We start from the raw sequence: 19,571 nt of genomic DNA on the forward strand, positions 1-19,571 counted from the left end.
TGCTTTGGGGATTGTATTTTCATAAGGAATTTTCTGTTTATAAATCTAATAACATAGCTACTCTGTTTCGGTATCAACAAATAGAGATTAAAACTTTAAAACTTCCTAACATAAAAAAAAAAATCAGTGTCAAATATACACAAATTTTAATCCATAGGTATGAAGTTGTCCACCATCATAGAATTATAGAGGTTCTTTTAAGTATCTTCCACGAAATGGTTTGATTCTTGAGTAAGGACAATCTTTGATCAGTAAACCTCTAATATTTTTATGACAAAGTCTCAAAAGAGTTTAACCTCTGTCGATACAGTATGTACATTTGTATTGACTTAAAAGAAGATAGATCTTAATTGTGATACATCTGAATGGAACTGTAATTTGATTTATATCATCCCTTTCAGTAAATATGGTATCTTTCACGCTTAAGATATACTGTATGATTATTTTTCATGCATTACAATGAAAGGTTCTAAAATGGGGAGATTTAATTAATCCAAACTAGTTATATTTGCTTTTGCAGAAAAGCCAATACAGGCTGAAAATCAAGGATTTATTTTCATGGGTATTTTTCCATTTTAATTTGAAATCTTCAAAGTTCAGTTTATCATTTCAAAGGCATGAATTTTATTCTTGCATTGCTTGGAAGTCACAAATTCAGTTGTGTGTAAGGAGGCCGATATACAGTTGTTTTTATTAGCTATTTCTTAAATAAAATCTAGTAGGGTATCTTTCCCTGCATCGTCAGAACTGATTTCAGCAGGAATGGTGTATCTCAACAGAAAAAAAAAAATGAACTAGCCTATCAGATTTCTAGTACTTTACCACTTTTCATGTGTCTACTTACACAAGCCCACAATGAAGTAATGCAGCAGTAATACATTCAGGAGGAAATGTTTGTAATATTGGGTTTTTTAACTCTGATATTCATTCTGGCATTAATCTGTAATACATTCTAAAAAGCAAGGAAGCTGTAGCTCTTTATCTGAATTAAAGGTTTCTCAAATAGCTCTCAGTTTTGGTCTAGCAATATCTGTCCATTCCCAGTTCTCTCTTTACTTCAGAGTTGCTATACTATCTTTATGTATGACTGCCAAAGTCATGAATGCTGGCAGACATTACAAATACATTTGAAACTCCCATTGGAGCGTATCAAAGCATTTTATAGAGGTTCAGTATAAAATTAGGTCTAAATTATATTTTTTAAAAAGCAAATCTTGAGATTAATAAGAGACAGGTTTTGTGTAATTACCTAAAAATTCTTAATATCAAATAGATTTATTTTTTCTGTGTGTAATGACCACATGTACCTAAAATATTTTGTAGTACAAGAGATAGCTATACTTTGTGAGATTTAATAAATTCTCCGGGTATTCAGTCTACTTCTTGAAAAGAATTATTTCTGCTCTACAAAATCATCAAAACACAGAGATCTTGTGTGTAAGGACTCAGATGAAATCAACTGTAGTCCTACATGCAGATTACTACAAACTAAACTTCACAGTACCTAGAGTAAAATGTAGTATAGAAACAGAAGAAAGCCAAGTAGTTGTCAGAAGGAGTTACCAAGAAGTTTTGTTTTTCATCCATAATAATTGGCAAAAATCCTGCTTGTTGCCAGTAAAAATATTGGAGGTGTCTCAGTGCTTTGTGTGAAGAAAATAATTTTTTGTGTAGTTTAGACAGTCAGACTTTTCAAATTCTTGTGGGACTCATTTCTTCCTCGAGACCTTAATTTTGGTTTAATAATAGTCATAAATCATGAAATGAAAAGGGTAAGTTACATAGCAGTAGCAGATTTTGATCTATCTTGTATTTAGCCTTCATTGCCATGGAAATGTTTTGTTTTATAATGCTAAATTAATAGCAGATCTCTGTAACCTGGAAAATTGTAGCATTTATCACTAACTGTCTGATCTTGCTCTAAAGCTGGTAACACCTTAATGTTTCTTTCTGCATACTGTTGGGATTTATTATGCAAACGAGTGTATTTTTCAGAAAGTGTGTAATAGTCAGAAACAAAAAGCTCAACAACACCTTTTACAATTCTCTTGGTGTTGTCTGTTCTGTAGTACAGTTACGTACAAGTACTGTTAATATTAGTGGACACCACAATTAATTTTGAATTATGTGACTGCTAAACTGGAAAATACATTAGTTTGAATGATGTTTAATGCAATAGATACAAGCAGAAATTCATTAGCTAAAGTTCGGATCTTTTGAGATAAAAACATACTTTTTAATAGGAGACAGATGACTACCGGTATTTTGACCCCAAGATGCTACGAGGCAGTGACAGGTGAGTTTTGCTTCTTTCCTTGTACCCTGTGGAAAGGCTAACTTAAGAAACATGGGTTTATTTTACTTGCTGACTACAAGTAATTAATCCTTAATTTTAAGTCAACACAGTTGGTGTTGAAGGAATTCACAACAGGAACCTGGATTAACCAGATAAATTTTTATAACACTGCAAAAAAAAATGTTTTGTTCCAGTGATTGAACATGCTGCTAACATGTACATTGTTTCAGTCACAGGAATGTGAACTTATATTTAGCAATTATAAATGTTATGAGTTCTTTATAGTTGTATTGCTTGGTTTCTTTGAAACTTCGTGGGTTTTCACTGTGAAATTGAGAAGTTATCAGATAGTACACCCACATTTCTTTATTGCTTCTTGAACTGTTAAAATTTTTATTTGACTACAACCCTTCTTTAGTGATTTGTTAATAACTTTGCAAAAAAATCATTAAAAATGGACTGTATTTGCTCTTGTGTAGGCAGGTGCACATCTCATAATCATGTGCATATGGAGAGAGACGTTAGATATAGTTTATTTTGCCGATAAAAGAGAGGAAGAGGAATTATACTACAAGTTTATAAATTTATATCTTTTGCTTTACATCTTTGGCTGATAGTATCCTAGAAACAGAGAAGATAATTTTAACATACCTTCTAAAAATAATTTTCATGTATTCTGTGGGAAAAGTCAGCTCATTTAATTGCAGGATGACTATGGATAAAGTAGGTCCATACCTGTATTTGCATTAAATTCTGTCCCTGCTTCTTCTATTCTTGAAACAGGAAATGTATATTTCTGACAGCATAGGTAGTAATAGGAAACAAATTTCAGATAATATGTATGTTCTATTGGAAAGTATTATTACAGACAATATAATTTCATAGATAAGCAAGTTTTTAGAGCATCAAGGAAGAAAATTGCCAGTGTTTTATGTTTCATTTGAATTCCAACTTTCCTTTTTTTGTTATGCTTTTATTGCATTCCTGCAGGATTTTTTCCAGAAGTGATTGTGTGCAAAGATTTGTTTTATTAAAGACAAAGGGTTTTTCTAAATGTGCGTTTTTAGAGCTTTTAAGCTCTAAAAGAAATGTTGTCGTAAAGCTTATGATTCAATAATATAAAACTGATTAAGTAAATCTCCTATTTACTCATGTATTCAGTCCTGTAGAATGAATGATTTTCCATAACAAATCATTTAAATAAAATACTTAGAGAATGAATGCAGAAAGGCAATTATTGTTCTATTTTCTGTCTTTGTCTAATGTTATATAGGATTCCATTAATGTAATGGATATGTGGTACTTTGCATATTTATATTAAGGTCTAATAAAATTTTAAGTTGAAAGTTTGTTTGTGTTTTGTTTTATAGCTCAGTTCCAAGAAACAAAAATCCATTCCAGGAGGTAAGCCACATAGAAATTTTATTTCAATGTTCATGTGTTAAAAGGAAAACACAAATCCCGAAGTACCAGTCATTTTTTATGGTCATGGTTAAGAAGAGAAGACGTCTTGTTTATATGTAGTATTAATTTATCTAGTATTAATTATAATTAGCTGTTACTCTGAAGAAGTCTTTTCATCTTCAAAGGACTATGTAAACAGTAACTAATACTGGAGAAAAAAATCTAGAAATTTCTTCTGGAGGTAATTACAGGGATTTATTAATCATAGTTGAGTACTGAGCAATTTAAAACCTCCCATTTTTATACCAGATCTTTAGAGTGCTCTCTAGATTTTATCCTTTTTCTGGCCTTAAACAGCAGTGCTGACCACTGATTTATTTGATTGACGGTATTTTAAACAGTCTCTGCAATCAAAGGGAAAAAAGCGAAACAACAAATGTTGTTATTTTATACAAATGCCAGTAACTTTCAATATTTTTCAATATAAATAATTGCAATAGTAAAAGCCTTACTTACCTGACCATACTACCAAGTTTCATAAGCAAAATCTTTGCCTTGGCAATAAACAAATGTCTCAGATTTCTGTTTGAAATGTCCTAATTATCCTCCTGAACAAAAGGGATACCAGATGGTGTCATATCTATGGCTACCAGATGGCCATAGCGAAAATGTCAATACAACATAAATTCTCTATAAAGTTCTTACTGTAGTCAAACAATTTTGGATAGTGAACGTTAACAAAAATGGTGCAGCTATCAAGTCTCCTTTTTCTAGTCATTAATTGTTCTCTTTTAAACGTAGCCTAGAAAATACTGATGGCCTTTACCTATGATATTATAGATTATTAACAGTAGTAAGTGGAAGGGAGGGAAAATAATAAAAGAGTGTATTCCTTTATAACAACAGTATTTTTATGTGTCCCAAATTAATTCATGGAAATTTTTTAACTGTTCCTGTGGATGCTGTATGAAAAGCAACATGTTGCATATGTTTTCGTAGTCTATTTCTTAGTAGAAGATACTGACATGTTAAAAGCTCTCTGCTTGTTATTCTGCATCCTACTATCCTCTGCTGTCTTCTTTCAGGTAGGAAGCTAGTGCTTCTGTGTGTCCAGTTCTTACTAGACTACAGTGTGATTAGGATGATTTTTTCTGTAGATTTAATGATCGAGTATATATTTTACTACTGAAATGTTAAGAATGTGAATGCCTACTCTGATTATGTGTGTGATGTCTTTTAGGCGATAGTGTTTGTAGTTGGAGGAGGCAACTATATTGAATATCAAAATCTTATTGATTACATAAAGGTATGTGCACTTCTGTTTGCTCTAGTCTCGAACTTACTCATAGAAACCAGTTTTAGCTGTTTTTCTGTAACATTTAGTATTAAGTCTCAAAATTAGCCTTAACATCTGTATTATATGCAGAGTCCGGGGGGGGGGAAGTGTATAATATAGCACTAGAAAATATTGATTATTAATTCAGACCAACAAAGAGTTACTGTTTCTGATATTTTTGCTCATATTGCACTTTTGAATTGAGTAAAAAAACTGCATTCTGTTTTATTTTGTCTTCATCCACACTAACGTGGTTGAAAACTGTCAGCAGATGTAGCTAACTGAATTAACCTGTCTTCTGTACTGATATATCAAATGCTGTCAGTTTAGCTGTTCATAGTGTTTGAGAGCCCAACTACTACTTCATGTCCAGATGAGTGTTGAGGAACATAAAGTCAGAATGTGTGTGCTGATTTGGCATTCAGTGGGGCACCTGCCTGTGGTAGAGTGCATTTTCAAGGTTTTGACTTGCTCCCTACTTTACCCAAAGCCACTTTCAGGTGCCACGTCAATTCAAAAGATGCCCAGCAACATGTATTTGTGATGTTGATGTGTTACTCCTTACTAAAATACAGCTCTGAATCCTCTAGAGGCTACTAACCATCTCTGAGGTGTAGCTGCACACTGACAGAGCTGAGGTTCACTGTGTATGCACACATGGACCTATGTGTATATGCAGAACATTTGTGAGATGACAAGTTAAACACTTAGCACTTCATACAAAGTGGCAGGAAGTTAGATACAGTAATGTTAGATCTTATGAAGAGTCAGAAGTTTTTCTTCTGGAACCCATAGACAGGTTTCTTCATCAAGTGTCACAGCTGAAGGGTGCGATATATCTCTCCAATCAGACTGCACACTTGGTCAGTGGGAGATGACCTCCCAAGGGAGAAGACTCCCCTTTATTCCACTCAGTTGTATGCTCTTGAAAAAACAAGAAAGGTTAATGAAAGCTTTGATTCCATCTCTCACCCCTCAGAGACTTGTCTGCCTGTCGCAGGTGACTTTTCCAGGCTTATGCAATAAAATTGGCTTCTCCATGTGGTACACTCTAGCATCTGTTGTTTCACCAGACGTAGCTTATTAATTATTCTAATATTCCATCAGTCTTCCTCCAGAAGGAAAAAGAAAAATCAACAACTCTGTTCTTGCGAGCAGATACCACAAAGATTTTATTCATGGCTTTATTTTTCTAAGCACTATCTATTTTGCCAGTTTGCCTCTGAAAGCACAGAGAAAGTATTTTAAAACTTTCTAAAACAGGAAGGAGTGTTCATTCAACTCTGACTTTCTGGAGTTTTTTGCAGAAGAACTAAGAGGAACCCTCAAATCCAATTATTTTCACTTTTGTGCTAGAATGGACTATCTCACATTGTCGAAAAGCAAATATTTATAATGTCAGTAAGGCACATTATGCATTAAAATAGATGTATTGGCCAAGTTCGGTTCAACGTGCTGAAAACGTGCCATCAAAATTGCAAGCCATAAGGGAGCTTTTAAGAGGAGATTAACATACTGTTTTCTAGCAAAGAATTTAGCAAATTTCCTTTAGTACATGGTTAGAAATGCACTGTTCGATGAACTGTTCCAGTCTATTTTTTATCACAAGAAATTTAAATCCGTAGTAGTTTTTCAAGCATAAAAAAATACTGGAATTCGAAGAGTACTGAGGTGGGGTTTTTTAAGATGTTAAGCATTTTTGACTTGGCTCCAATAATTATTTGGAGATATATCTCTTTGTTTGGATGGACTGAGTAATTAACTTTTAAAATGTATATGCTTTTATTATTCTTCTTAGAAGAATATGTATGACAGATGAGAAGTGTAGATTAGTGTGTTTCAGAGCTGCCTGAAAAAAACCAGTCCCATTTCACAATGATTTGCGTAGTTTAAAAATGTTTTGGGTACTAGGCAGAAACAAATACTGTTCAGCCATTCTCCTGAAATTGGAATCTGTCAAAATACCAGTTTAGATCAAAAACAGATCTGCTCAGGCTTCATGATTAAAAAAAAAAATGGCCTGAAACATGGGAAGATGCAAGCTCAAGGTCTTGCTCGGCAGTGGGAATAGCTTAGTACAAGCCACTCAAAATTAATAAAGATGAGGACTTGAACTAGGATTGCCATCTCCTTAATTAGCATATGACCGTCAGCTAAGGACTGTTAGAGTCTGCTTCTGTTACTTTGTGCTGAAATGGCATGATTGGTAATATGGATGAAATGAAATCATTTTGTCAAGGCTTGTGTTCCTATTTTGCTCTTCAATATTAAACCACGAGATTATTAGCCCAGTACTGGAAATAAACTCAATCTGAAACTATGTATTACTTAAACTAATTTTCACTTCTGAGATGCTAACATGGCATTTTGGCAGCTTTGATGTCAAGTGAATCCTGTTAAACTCTTCACTACAAATGAGATTTATTGTGCATCTGATTGAAATCAACATAGTTATTTCAGAATCCCTTTGCAAAAAAAGTGCTGGTTTTAATGCCGTCACCATATTGAAATGAATTCCAGATTGTAGTTTTCAGGCTCTAGCACAACAGAAACAGTAAAGATTACTATTCTTAGAATTGTTTAGAGGGTAGGGTTTTCTCAAGTGAGGTTGTTACCTTCCCCAAGCCATTTATAGAGGTGTCAGAGAAGTTAGCATTCAATGAGTTTATATGTGTAAAATGTCCCATTTTTCCCACTTGTTCTTCCTCTGTTCTCTCATTTTCCACTTCAATTTATTTATATATTGATTTTTTTCCTCTGGTGGAGCAACTATTCTTCTTCCAGACAAAAGTGTAGGACTTTTAACATCATCCAGATATTCTTTATATATATATATATACAATTAGTTTAAGCTACTTGTGGGTGCTCTGTTAGACATTTGATTTCTTCCCTCCTTTTCTTTTTTTAGGGAAAACAAGGCAAACATGTCCTATATGGCTGCAGTGAACTTTTTAATGCTACACAGTTTATAAAACAGGTAGGTACCTTTGATAAGCTCCATAATATTTATTACTTCTATAATTGTGTATTGACATGTTTACCTTTACATCTCTCCTTTTTGAAAAAACAGCAACTAATTTGTGGAAGATTAATAGATGTTCTGTATCTATTTTCACTTGATTGAAATGGGGGTTTGGAGTCGTTACGTCTGATTAACTTTGAAGGCCTGTATTGTCAGTGTGAGTTCATAAGTAATGCAGGTGAACAAGTTCATAAGAATTGCCTTAACATAAATCCTGATTACAAAAAAAATTACTCAGTTTTTATACTTTCACAAGTATCACGTCTTTCCGGGCTATTCTAGCAACTTTCACGGGTTAAAAACTGCTATTCAACTGTGATCTTTAAACCTTTATCTTTTGCTGTTTATAAATACTGGCCTAGAGGAAGCTTGAAGTTTTCCATACCTGCATTAGAATCAGTTAAAAATATCATCATCACCACCATTACTTCTCTGTATTCTCCTATTACTTCTCTGTATTCTCTGTGCCTCATTCCAATACAAATGCAAAGTAAGTGTTATTCACAATGGTCAGCAAATATAGCAGCCCTTCAGTAGCTGACACCACCTATGTTTTTACATCCTACTAAGATGAGATTGTTCTTCAAAACTACATTTTAAAGACCTAAATTAATTCTTGTTGCACTTGAAGGAAACAAATGGTCCTTACCAGCTTATAACTCTTCAGTCAGCCTAATTAAGTTTTTTGTTGACTTTACTGTGTATGATGCACCTTTACCTCAGAGATTTATTCAGCTCCTAAATCTTGAGGCTCAGATCCTCTCCTCTGAAGGGTGTGCATTAAATATTTTATTACCAGCATACTTCTGGTTTTAAGAGACAAACAAAGCTTATGGGACAAAAATATTTAATGTGAACTAGATATCAGTTTGACTGAAAGACGAGATTAGCAACCTAATGGTTTTCTGTCTCTTCATGTGTAGCTTTCTCAACTTGGCCAGAAATAAGACTGAAACACCATTACCTGGATGGCAGCGTGATGACAGATTTGTTACAACATTCGGATATCTTCATATCTATGATTTTGTCATTATATTAAAACTTAAACCCATTTCATTAATATGATAACTTTTAAAGAAAATCTGTAATACAGTGTATACCAACATCTCAGAAATAAACCTTAAAACGTGCTATATTTTTGGGAGGTCAGTTTCATGTTATTACATTTGAAATAGCTACAATCTGTGACAGAGCTGGCTGAAAAGCACGGCATTTTCAAGTTCTTATGTATAGTTTCTGTTACAGTCAACAAAGTAATAGCTGGAAGAAAAGGTCAAGTCTGTCTTTAGGAGATGTGTTCTTCTTGAAAGCCAGACTGTCTTTGTTTAACAAAATTGAAAAGGACAAAACTGCCTTTTAGGAACACAGCCAAACAGCCTTAGTGCAAGACAACTACTACTTCTAGTTCTTACCCTTTTATTTTTCTAAAGTCATTATATGTGTATGTAGATTTGTGCAGTCTTCACTTGATGGTCCAAAGATGTACTTGAAGATACCTTCAGTACAAGTTTCTAATAGAGTAATTTAGCTCTTCTCTTAAGGCTAAGAGAAAATTGCTTGCTTACATAGTCAGTTTCAAAATGCAAAATCTTTAATAGTTTTCTTCTGCACTTTTTTTTAATTGTAACTGCTTTGAATGTTAAGTTTGAGAAGAAACTTCCAAACTGTTCTGTATGCACTGACTTAAAATACAGTTTTTAACAATTTTATTAGGTAGGGGCAGTTTAATAGTTCAAAGAATCTCATGATATAATTAAGTTTTGCCAGTAATGATAGCTCTGGATTGTGTGTATGAGAATTGAGAGGAGGTAACAAAATTTCTAGATGTAGGTCTCTGTCTCTAGAAATGTCCTTTCTGGAAATGACACTACTGCTGGTGAAGCAATAATATGTCTTCAAAATGAAGCTGAACATACTCAGTAAGTGAGAAGAAAGCGCTTGTGGGTTTATTAACAAACTGTGAGATCATAAGAATTACTGACTGACTGTCTGTAAATTTTTCAGCAATGTTTTTTGCACAGTTCTTCAATGTTGAGTGTTAATTTTGCTCTGAAGGCAACATCTTTTCCCCAGCTAGATTCTTTTTCAAAAATCTATACGAGAAATGCAGTTGATCTATTCCTTAAAAGTATCACAGTAAAACCATGCGTAATCCAGACCAAGTTATCAAAAAGTAATAGTGTTGTTTAATTATCTCAGCTGAGTGTTGTAAGCTACTCCACACCACTACTAAAAACTTTGTCAAGTCAGTAAATAGATTTGTTGTGGTATTAATTATAGTTGTTGTATGTGAACACACACCCATACTTCAGTCACAAAGGTCTCGCTCTGTCAAATGCTGTTTGTTCCCTATATATACACTGTAAGTAAAACCAAGGCCAAAGCGCATTTGGAAAAGAAAATTACATTTAAGGTGTTTATTGCTTCCTGTGGGAATTCATTCCAGGAGTTTGAAATATCTCCAAGAAGACTGTGCTTCCTATGCAGTCTTAGCCTTGCAGCTGAAGCCCAACTTCTGAAAAAATGTCCTTTTCGTCTGGGTCTTATGGCAGCCTGTGATACAATGGATCCCACTCTTTTAAGCCAAGAGTACTTCTAAATTGGAGCTGACAGAATTTGGTGTTCAGTACACTATGTAAAGATACCTGAAATTACTTCAGTGGTTGTGTTCAAAAACTGAATTTGCAGTCTTTACACTGCCTCTGGAGACGAGTGGTGTTTGTGCCCGGCTTTTTACCTACATCTCCAGGACTGTTGTGTGAGCATGCACTGGTCAATTTGGGGTTTGTTTTTTTTAAATTTAATAAATACAATTTTAGTACTTCAAACATTCTTCTCTTTCCTCTCCAAACTAGATTTCTGGATTTGCTGTATTAGTGGTCTTAAAGTTCTCTGTTACTATTCAAATCCGAGACGTACCACTTTGTCTTTGTAAAGGTGTACTTATTGTGTTTCTTCCCTTCTAACACAACCTACGTTATGGCATGCTGGTTTCTGTTTCATGGCCCTTTTCCCTAAATACCTCTCATAGTATTAGGAATGTAGAAGGTTGTGCAAGAAGTCTCCATGGTTAATCTAGAGGCAAACTATGTTAAAAGCAAGCTGGCTCTGCGGCAAGTTTATTCCATTTATAGCCAGTCACTATGCCCTTCACATCCTCAAGGGTCCCTTAAAGCCCTGCACATAAAGGAGAGGTTACACCTGACTCAGTGAGTCTTTTAAGTAAATAATAGTGGCAGCGTTCATGTTGCTAATAAGTATTTTTGGATGGCTGCATGGGGGACAGGGGAGTTTTTGAACTTTTCTATCCTCTTTGTTAATAAGCCTCAGGCAGGACTGTCTGGCAGGGCAGCGCCAACAGCAGCACTGCCTCTGACACAGCAGCTCGAGCTTCCACATCTCAAGACTGGCAGTTCTTCATTGGGATCTACCTTCCCATTTAGATAAGTAAAAGCAGCAGGAGACGGAGTTTCAAGTGTCATACTTGTTCTCAGGAAGAAAATAAGCAGTATTCTGCTGTGGAAAACTGACATGTCTGTCTTTCAGGAAGTATAGACAAATCCTACATATGGTTTCATATACTTGTCACTTAAGAAATAATTCACCATTTGAAACAATAACCCTTCACTTGTTTTCTTGCATTTCTAAAATGAAGATTTTAGAATATTTAGATGGGTATTTTGTGAATTAATGATGAATTCAGTGCCTTTGTTTTTCAGAATTAGACACTTCTAAAAAAGAAAAAGTAACAATAAAAAAGGAAACAACCATAACAAAGAAAAGAAACCACTGGAGACCACCACTATATTTAAATGCCTCTACTAGCGTAGTGCTGTCTGATACAAGTCCATATTTCTTTCCTGTGTTAGAAGGAAATTTTGCTAAGATTGATGGTGTTTACATCAATCTGAAATCAATGTAAAATATCAGATTTTTCCCAAAGCACATCAGTACTTCAGATAATAGGAATGCTGCTATCATTCACAGTTACAGAGCCAACAGTGCATACGAAACCCTGTGACTGGAGTTCAAAAAAGGGCAACACTTGTCTTTTCACTTAAATGATAGAAGTCCAAAATAGAATTGCTTAATGGTTAGTCCAGTGCGTTGACTGGAGCAATCCTAAGAGTGAAAGATTTATAAGTAGGTACATAAGAACCAACTTCAAAAATATCACAACTGAATTCTTCAGATCTGAAATAAAAGATGTTGGGCCAAAACACCCTTCTATCCCTTGTTTACTGACAGTCAGAGGAGAGACCTTTTTGCTCTCTTTGCTTGGGTGATTCTTTAGTTGTTACTCATTGCTGACGGACGGCTCTGGCTCATAGAAAGTCAAGCATGGGCAGTGTTCTAGGATTACAAAAAAATTAGCCACAGTAGCAATGATTTCTCTGTAACTTCAGAGATCAGAGAAGATGTTAATAGTTTTTTTTTTATAGGGGATCAGTAGATGGTTTGAACCACTTCTGTTTTGTTTGGAAATGGTTTAAAGACCCCGCTGTGTAGAAATCTCAGTCATTTTCATCAGCGTTCAAATATATTCTGCTCCTTAATGTGGTCGCATGTTACTGAAACATGCATGCCCTCCTTCAAAACCATCCAAACTCTGCATATTTAATCTATCAATGCATCATAATTTTTTTTCCTATAATTGTAAACCTTTAGGTAGTTCAATTGCCACAAATTGAAATTCTAATTATAAACTTCGTAGATTTCTTTTTATCTGCTAGTGTCTTTCACCTCCTGAAAACCAAGCAGGACCAAATTTTATATGTTTAAAGTGTTATATTGAACTTATACCAGCTCCTTTGCATAATTGCATAGGTTGGCTTTCTTGGTTTGGCAGTGGAGGAGTGATTTTATCCTGTGAAACCAGAGACATCCCCAAAGCCTCAGGACTGTCGCTCCCCAGTCCTACTTCAGTCTTCCCATCTCATGCGCGTGCATTCCTGTTTTCTACAATCTACGGGGTAGATCATATGCATAACACTTTTAAAGAAAACACTTTTTAACACCTCAGCATGGACACACAACGTAACTGTTATTTACTGCTCCAAATTCTTACTTGTATTATGTAAATATCATGAAAATAAACAGATGAAAATTAACCTGGATGAATGTGAAGTGCCAGAGTGGTTTGTAGCTTCCCATAACAAGAATTGGTGTGGATTCGTTCCCTGTTTGCTGAGAGGTTTTGTTTCAGATTTAGTAATAATGACCTGATACGAATACAATTTGCCATTGTGTTTCCTATAGCTGAAACCGCTCTCTCCACGCTTTGTCTCCCTCCCTTAAATAAATTGATAATATCTTCTCTCTCTATATATAGATCTTAATAGGTTTTTGATTTAGTTTTAACAAATAATGGGATCGCTCCTACTTCATTTTGAGGAGTAAAATTACACAGATCAGCTCAAATAATTTTTTTGTGGTGGACTTAATTGAGCTGTTTGATGCACTCCCTGAAATGAACTAGGACCATTTGTACATTCTGCTACAATGGCAAAGCTTTCAAAGATTTCTCAGTTCTTACTGCATCTCTAGCAAAGAGAATGATTGCAACACCTATATAAGGTGCCATACTTGCTCTGCTCTGCAATGTTTATCACAATGCAAGCGTAGCATTAAATTGATTTAAAAATGGAATCCAGGCATTCAGTCTGATATATGCCTCTCAAAACTTAAACCATAAATCAACACATACAGTTCTTACCTGTTTCAAATATGAATAAATGTGTTTATACACTTTTTCTAGACCACAAATACGCACCACATGAAATCAACTGAGTAAGGGCAACATTCTCTTCCATAAATCCCACATAATTATTGTCTTCCTACTTTGTTTGTTCTTCAGTGCATTGGTGTTTTCTGTTCAGTGTTCATAATGAAAACTATCAGATCAGGTCACAAAACCATACGAGGGAGACATCAGCCAAAGATGATGGATTATGGCACAAAATGTTTCACAGACATGCACAATTTTTTTTTCTATAGAGGTTGTATATTAGCAAAGCGAACTGTTGTATTGCCAGCCTTGCTAGCACCAAAATAAACCCTCTCTTTTTTATGTGTGAAGGAAGTCAAACACTGCTGGTGCAATATTTGCTTCAAATTCCTTTTCCAGTGTGTTCTGGTCCTGTTGGAGGATCTCCTTTACTTCGTTTTCCTGGGATTGTTGACAGCTGAACTACTGAACTCCAGCTGGGATGCAAGTTCACCCTTGAACTAGAACATCCATCCATTTCCATAGATCATTAATCAGCCATGGGCCGTGTTCATTCAGATATGGTTTTAGTTGGTAACTCAGAGGGGAAAGATTACTCCTTAACGGCATAGGAGTACTGCAGTACTGAGGGTATTTTTTTCTTCCCAATGAAAAAGCCTTTGGGTAGCCAACCTTCCCTCACTTTAACCATGCTCAGATGAGTACTTTGAAAGCAAAGAACATGGAGGTAAGAACTACCACACAGGGAAGGTGGCCTTCTGTGGTTTCTTATACCTCCATCAGTCTAGAGGTCATCTTCATCACGGGAAGAACATGTGGTAGTTAGAAGAAGAGGGAGGCTAATCAAACAAGCAAATTAACAACTGGAAATCCTCCAGGAGTAAGTGTCAGAGATGACAAGCACACTTGCTATGTAGACCCTCATTGTACTCTGCAGGATTGTTCTGCAGCTCTTATTGGGAAATTGTACAAGTCTTCACTAGCCACGCCACCAGCTTTCTGATGATTCTGCAAGTCATTTTTTTTCTTTTCCAGTGAGGAGTCTGGTCCATAAATCTTGCCTTGCATAGGGCAAAAACAAAGCAGTGTTTATCAGCCCAAGGCTCTCAGGGAGAAGAGCGAGTACTCATGTCTTTAGCCACGCTCCCTCCTCGCTGGAAAAGTTGAATTTCCGTAGGCATCAAGGCCCAACATGAAAATAGGTGAACCAAAAAGAGGTCACACTTCTGCAGAACAAGTTCATTATTTTTTTTTTATGATGCAATCTCTCACTTATTAGTTACAATTAAGCTTCTGTCTTTTTTCCCTTACCTCTCGCCATCAATTCACTGCAATACCCATGATCAAAAGCACAGTATATTTTAGGATAGGATCCAGCTTAGTCAAACCATCAATGAAAACCTGATGAAAACAGATGCAGTTTTGTAATTGCAGCAGCGAACCATGAACACCAAATTTGTGATGTTTTCCAAATTCTTTTTCCTCCTTTAGGTGTCATTAGTAATTTGTTTTGCTGGTCTCCTGGCCTGGCCTCCCTATGTGCCATCTCTATCTAGTCAGAATCTGGGCTTCAAGTGCCAAGCTCACCAGTATCCTAGCCAGGCATTCTACAAAGCCTGACAGTTCTTCAAGTCCCTTCATCAACACTGGCGAGAGCCCTAAATTACGTAAGGGCCTTAGAAACTTGCTCCAGTGTCCCAGCAGAGGCAAGGATTTAGCCCCAAATGTTCATATTGATACTTCAAAGGAAACAGCTAGTTCCCTTCCCAAAACCACAGGAACATTTGTACATCTCAAGTTCCTGAAGCAAAAACACATCAGATTTGGAAGAATCTTTTGGCATGAGGTGACCTTGCTTTCTGTTACCTATTTCTAATAAACACCCATTTTGGGAATGAAAACAGTGCTAAGAAAATAAATGCAACTCTGGCTGACTTAGATCTAGAAAGGCTTCGGAAATTTTCACAGTAAGAAATTGAGAACAAAAGTCTCTATCAGTTAATATGTTGCATTTTGATGCTGTTAAGATAGATACGTATATTTTCACAATGAAAACAGAAAAGCTAAATGACCTTAAAATATATTCACTGAAAGGCGATCTTACTGTAGTCTCTTCCTTCCTTTTGCTTAAAATTATTACATGAAAGGGGTTCAATTTGTTCAAGTGTTTTTCCTGATTCGCCAAAATTTACCCCTTCTATACACAAGAAACCCATTTTTCTCATCGTGCCTAGTGCTCCTAAATGTAGGAAGGCTTCCTCTTCTGCAGCTGCATCCTAGAGAAATCTGTAAGTGAGCAGCCACTATATCCAAGTCCAACTTCTCAAACTGGTTTGTTGGTTTGGGTTTTTTCCCTCCTCACAGTGGAAGTAAAAATGGAGATGGATGGCAGAACTGATTGTTATTTGCAGATGCATCTTGATTACCATCTTAATTTCTCTTGCTCATTGGAAAACAATTTTGGCTGTGTCTGCGACCTCATGACGGCCAAAACTGCAAACCTCAGGGCAGGACAACCTGGCTCTCAGCTCTGCAGCACACAGTTCTCTATGAAAAGGACTCCATGGCTGCTCAAACTCCAGCACATCCAAAGGTTGAGGAGCGCTATTCAGTGTCATGGTCTAAGCCAGACAGCACAGAAGGTGTTGCTGCCTGGGTAGGGAACTTCGCTGGCGTCAGTAAAGGCCAAGAGGGACTGTGAAAGAGGAAGGTCCAGTTGAGCCACCTTTCTTCTCTCAACTGAAGGCCCAGATCAGAAAGTGTGACAGAAGCAGGAGGAAGGTTCATGGGGCTGGCCCGCCTTGGGGCCAGCTTATTTGGTTTGTGGAAAGTTCTGGAGTGGTCAAATACTAAATGCTCATTGTTCAGTGTGACCACAGGTGAGGACTGGCAACTGAAGGGGTTTCAGCCTGTCTTACAAAGGGCAAATGCAGAATCGGGCCCTTCCCAAGGCATCAAGGTGTAGAGGTTGTTCAGGCAGCAGTGTGGGAGGAGAAGGGGTCATAAAAGGACTCCAGCACAATTCCAAAAAGGAGAGTCTCCCCTGAAATTAAAGCCAAGGACAGAAAGTAATGCTGTGGGTCTGTGAGCCTACAGAGACATGCTGAACAGGCTCCCACTCTCCACAGCAGCCATGCATAGAGGACCTGGCAATAACAGTGGGCCGACAGGGGCTGTCTCTCTCCCTTCCTCCTCTCTCCTCCACAGGATGATGGCCAGGAGGAGAGCAGGGCACTGAGCCATGGGCCTCTAGTGACCACATATTGTTGTTAGCATCTGTCACCAAACAGAGCCGGGATAGAGACTCCAACGTACCAAAATCACATCCTGCTGAGCTAGGGATGAGACTGGGGGCACACTGGCATTCTTCACTAGAAGAATTGGCTACCAAAGAACTAGTGAATAAATTCACATGTTTAGACTCAGTACTAAATAGCTGGAAAAATGAATGGTGCCTAACCAAAAAGCATTTGCAAGATCTGTTGTCAACAGAAGCTATAAGCACAAAGAAAACACAGTTCAAATGATTGCAGGTACTCTGAGATGTTGTATGTTGTTTGGTGCCACAGCTGCAGTTCCACTCTAAAATTTCACAGGTATACAGAAGATTTAGTGGTTTGGCAATGAATCAATGAAAAAGAGAGAGGTGGAAGTCACAAGCATTAGGTTTATCCTGCTGTTCTTTTATCTGAAGGCCTGGATTGAAGAAAACAAAATCTTAACCATGTCCTTGTATCAGAGGTTGGCTATAAATTACAATCTTTTGCTACAAATATCACTACAGCTATTTTGACAGAAAGCACAAGAAAATATGAGTTTATGCCAATGGGCTGCCTTGCAACGCTTACAGTGAGGTTCCTAGGTCTTTTGGAGAGACTGGTGCTCCTACAAGACTATGCAAGACTATTTGAATCAAATTCTTGAAAAAAAGAATGCAAGACCCACAGTCAAGGAATATCTACCTGCAAGATCTTACACTGTTTTGTGTATTCTTTTATTCATCCCCAAATTCATGAAAAATTCATCAGAAAATTCAGTGCTTTATGTACTACAACAGCAGACATGCAACATGTATTTCCACACATGTAAGGGCAGAAGCAAATCTCATGATTAAACGTGAAACATTGTTTTGGGTATCTTAACATTTTCCATATCATCACAGTTACATTACGTTGTTGTCTTCCTTAAGCAAGTATTTTTTTATTGTATGTGATACTTCAAAGGCCTGAACATGTCTAAATTTAAGAAGTCAGTAGCACAGTTGTTTTGAAATGGGAAAAGAGTTTACAGGATGGTGTGAATTAAAATAAAATTACAGGATGGTGTGAGTTAAAATAAGATTATTAGTAATCAAATAACATTGTTATTTTTCTTGCTATTTACATTAAGCCTGACTAGTAGGCGAGTATTGTGACCCATACTTAAAAGGGAATGCAATTAACTTGAAATAGAGTTTTTTTGGTTTTAATAAAAGTGGTTTTCATAAATCAGTGTTCTTTTTTCCTTTCCCCACTGTGATCAGAATTTAACTGTCTGAAAGTTCATCTGGCAGCGGAAATACTATTTCCAGTTTGCCTACAGATACAGTCATTTCTCAGGGGCTGGCTCATAGCAGACGTTTTTTGTAGATATACTTTAAACTTTGCCATTTCAGAGGCAAAAAAATCTTGATCAAAGGATGAATAAAAAGAAAGGCCTCAGGAGATACCTTCTCCACTGACTACCTCAAAGGCTTCTCAGGTTACGAGCTCTCTGAATCTCAAAGCTACCTTCAATTTCTATTCTTATCTTCTAAATCTGTAGTCCTGTAGACCTAAAAGCAAGGACAAGCCTTCCTTGTAGAACAGGCATACCTCATCTTATTTCATGTGCTACTTCTAAGGAGAGGGGCAAGGGGAGTTGTGGATGGAAGCCAATGCCATAGCGTAAGCACCCCATTGACCTAGTCCTAGGATGATGTTTTTGCTCCATAGACTTGAGAAGAGGGTGTGTTTGTAGGAGAAATACATGGTAGTCACTTGGAGGGATATGGATTAAGAGCAGGAGCTAGAAAGCAGCAGACATTGAGATTGATGGTACAAAGAGTGAAGGGAAAACGCACCACAGCCTCATGTGTGAGCACCGTTCTTTTTCAGACAGTGAGGCAAGAACATCAGTGCAACTGAAGGAATGGAAAGAAGTAGGAAGCCTTGTGCATTGGAAAGAAGCGGTTAAGAGTGGTAAACAGCCAGCATTTGAGTTAGATTAGCTCTTAATTAGAGTCTCTTAAAAGAAAAGATGTAAAAGAAAGCACAGGCACGCACATACAGAATTATCCTTGTAGAAGGAAAGTTTTTCCTACTGCAAGAGAAAAGGGCCCTATTCTACTGGAATGAAATACTGGCTATTTAACAAAACTTAACAAAAAAAGAAAAAAGAGCATCTGAGAACAATGTATCTATTATAGCCTTATTTTCCAGCAGATGTTTTGAGGTGACACAGAACAGCTTAGTAGCTGGGTGTTCTGTTTTAAAGACCATGCTGTGAGTCGTTCCGGAACAGAGCTATTTTGGCTATACAGGGCTTTTAAATTACCATTTTTAAAGTGTACTTAAACTGGTAAGCTATGTGTAGCTAAAGACTTTTGTTTGAGGAAGAGGGGCGGGAGGCCAAGAAAGGTACCTCCAAAAGGAAAATGGGCTTTATTAAACCAAAGTGCACAAACAGTACTAATCTTATCTGGTTTTCATACATCAGTCTGCAGCCTTAGTAAAATAATGTATTTCACTTGAATTCAAAGCTACCA

At 36.5% G+C, this 19,571-nt stretch overlaps 1 protein-coding gene across 1 annotated transcript in view; it reads left to right on the forward strand.

Moving 5' to 3' along the window:
- Window positions 1-18,194, forward strand: part of SCFD1 (sec1 family domain containing 1) — a 55,171-nt gene extending 36,977 nt beyond the window's left edge. Inside the window, exons 21-25 of the mRNA XM_054067460.1 lie at window positions 2,244-2,296; window positions 3,667-3,700; window positions 4,941-5,006; window positions 7,945-8,013; window positions 8,982-18,194. Coding sequence (XP_053923435.1) covers window positions 2,244-2,296; window positions 3,667-3,700; window positions 4,941-5,006; window positions 7,945-8,013; window positions 8,982-9,005 — 246 coding nt within the window. The 3' untranslated portion in view covers window positions 9,006-18,194. The remainder of the gene's footprint in view (window positions 1-2,243; window positions 2,297-3,666; window positions 3,701-4,940; window positions 5,007-7,944; window positions 8,014-8,981) is intronic.
- The last annotated feature ends 1,377 nt before the right edge of the window (window positions 18,195-19,571 follow it).

Source organism: Cuculus canorus, chromosome 5, assembly GCF_017976375.1.
Source record: "Cuculus canorus isolate bCucCan1 chromosome 5, bCucCan1.pri, whole genome shotgun sequence".
NCBI classification, from domain to species: domain Eukaryota; kingdom Metazoa; phylum Chordata; class Aves; order Cuculiformes; family Cuculidae; genus Cuculus; species Cuculus canorus.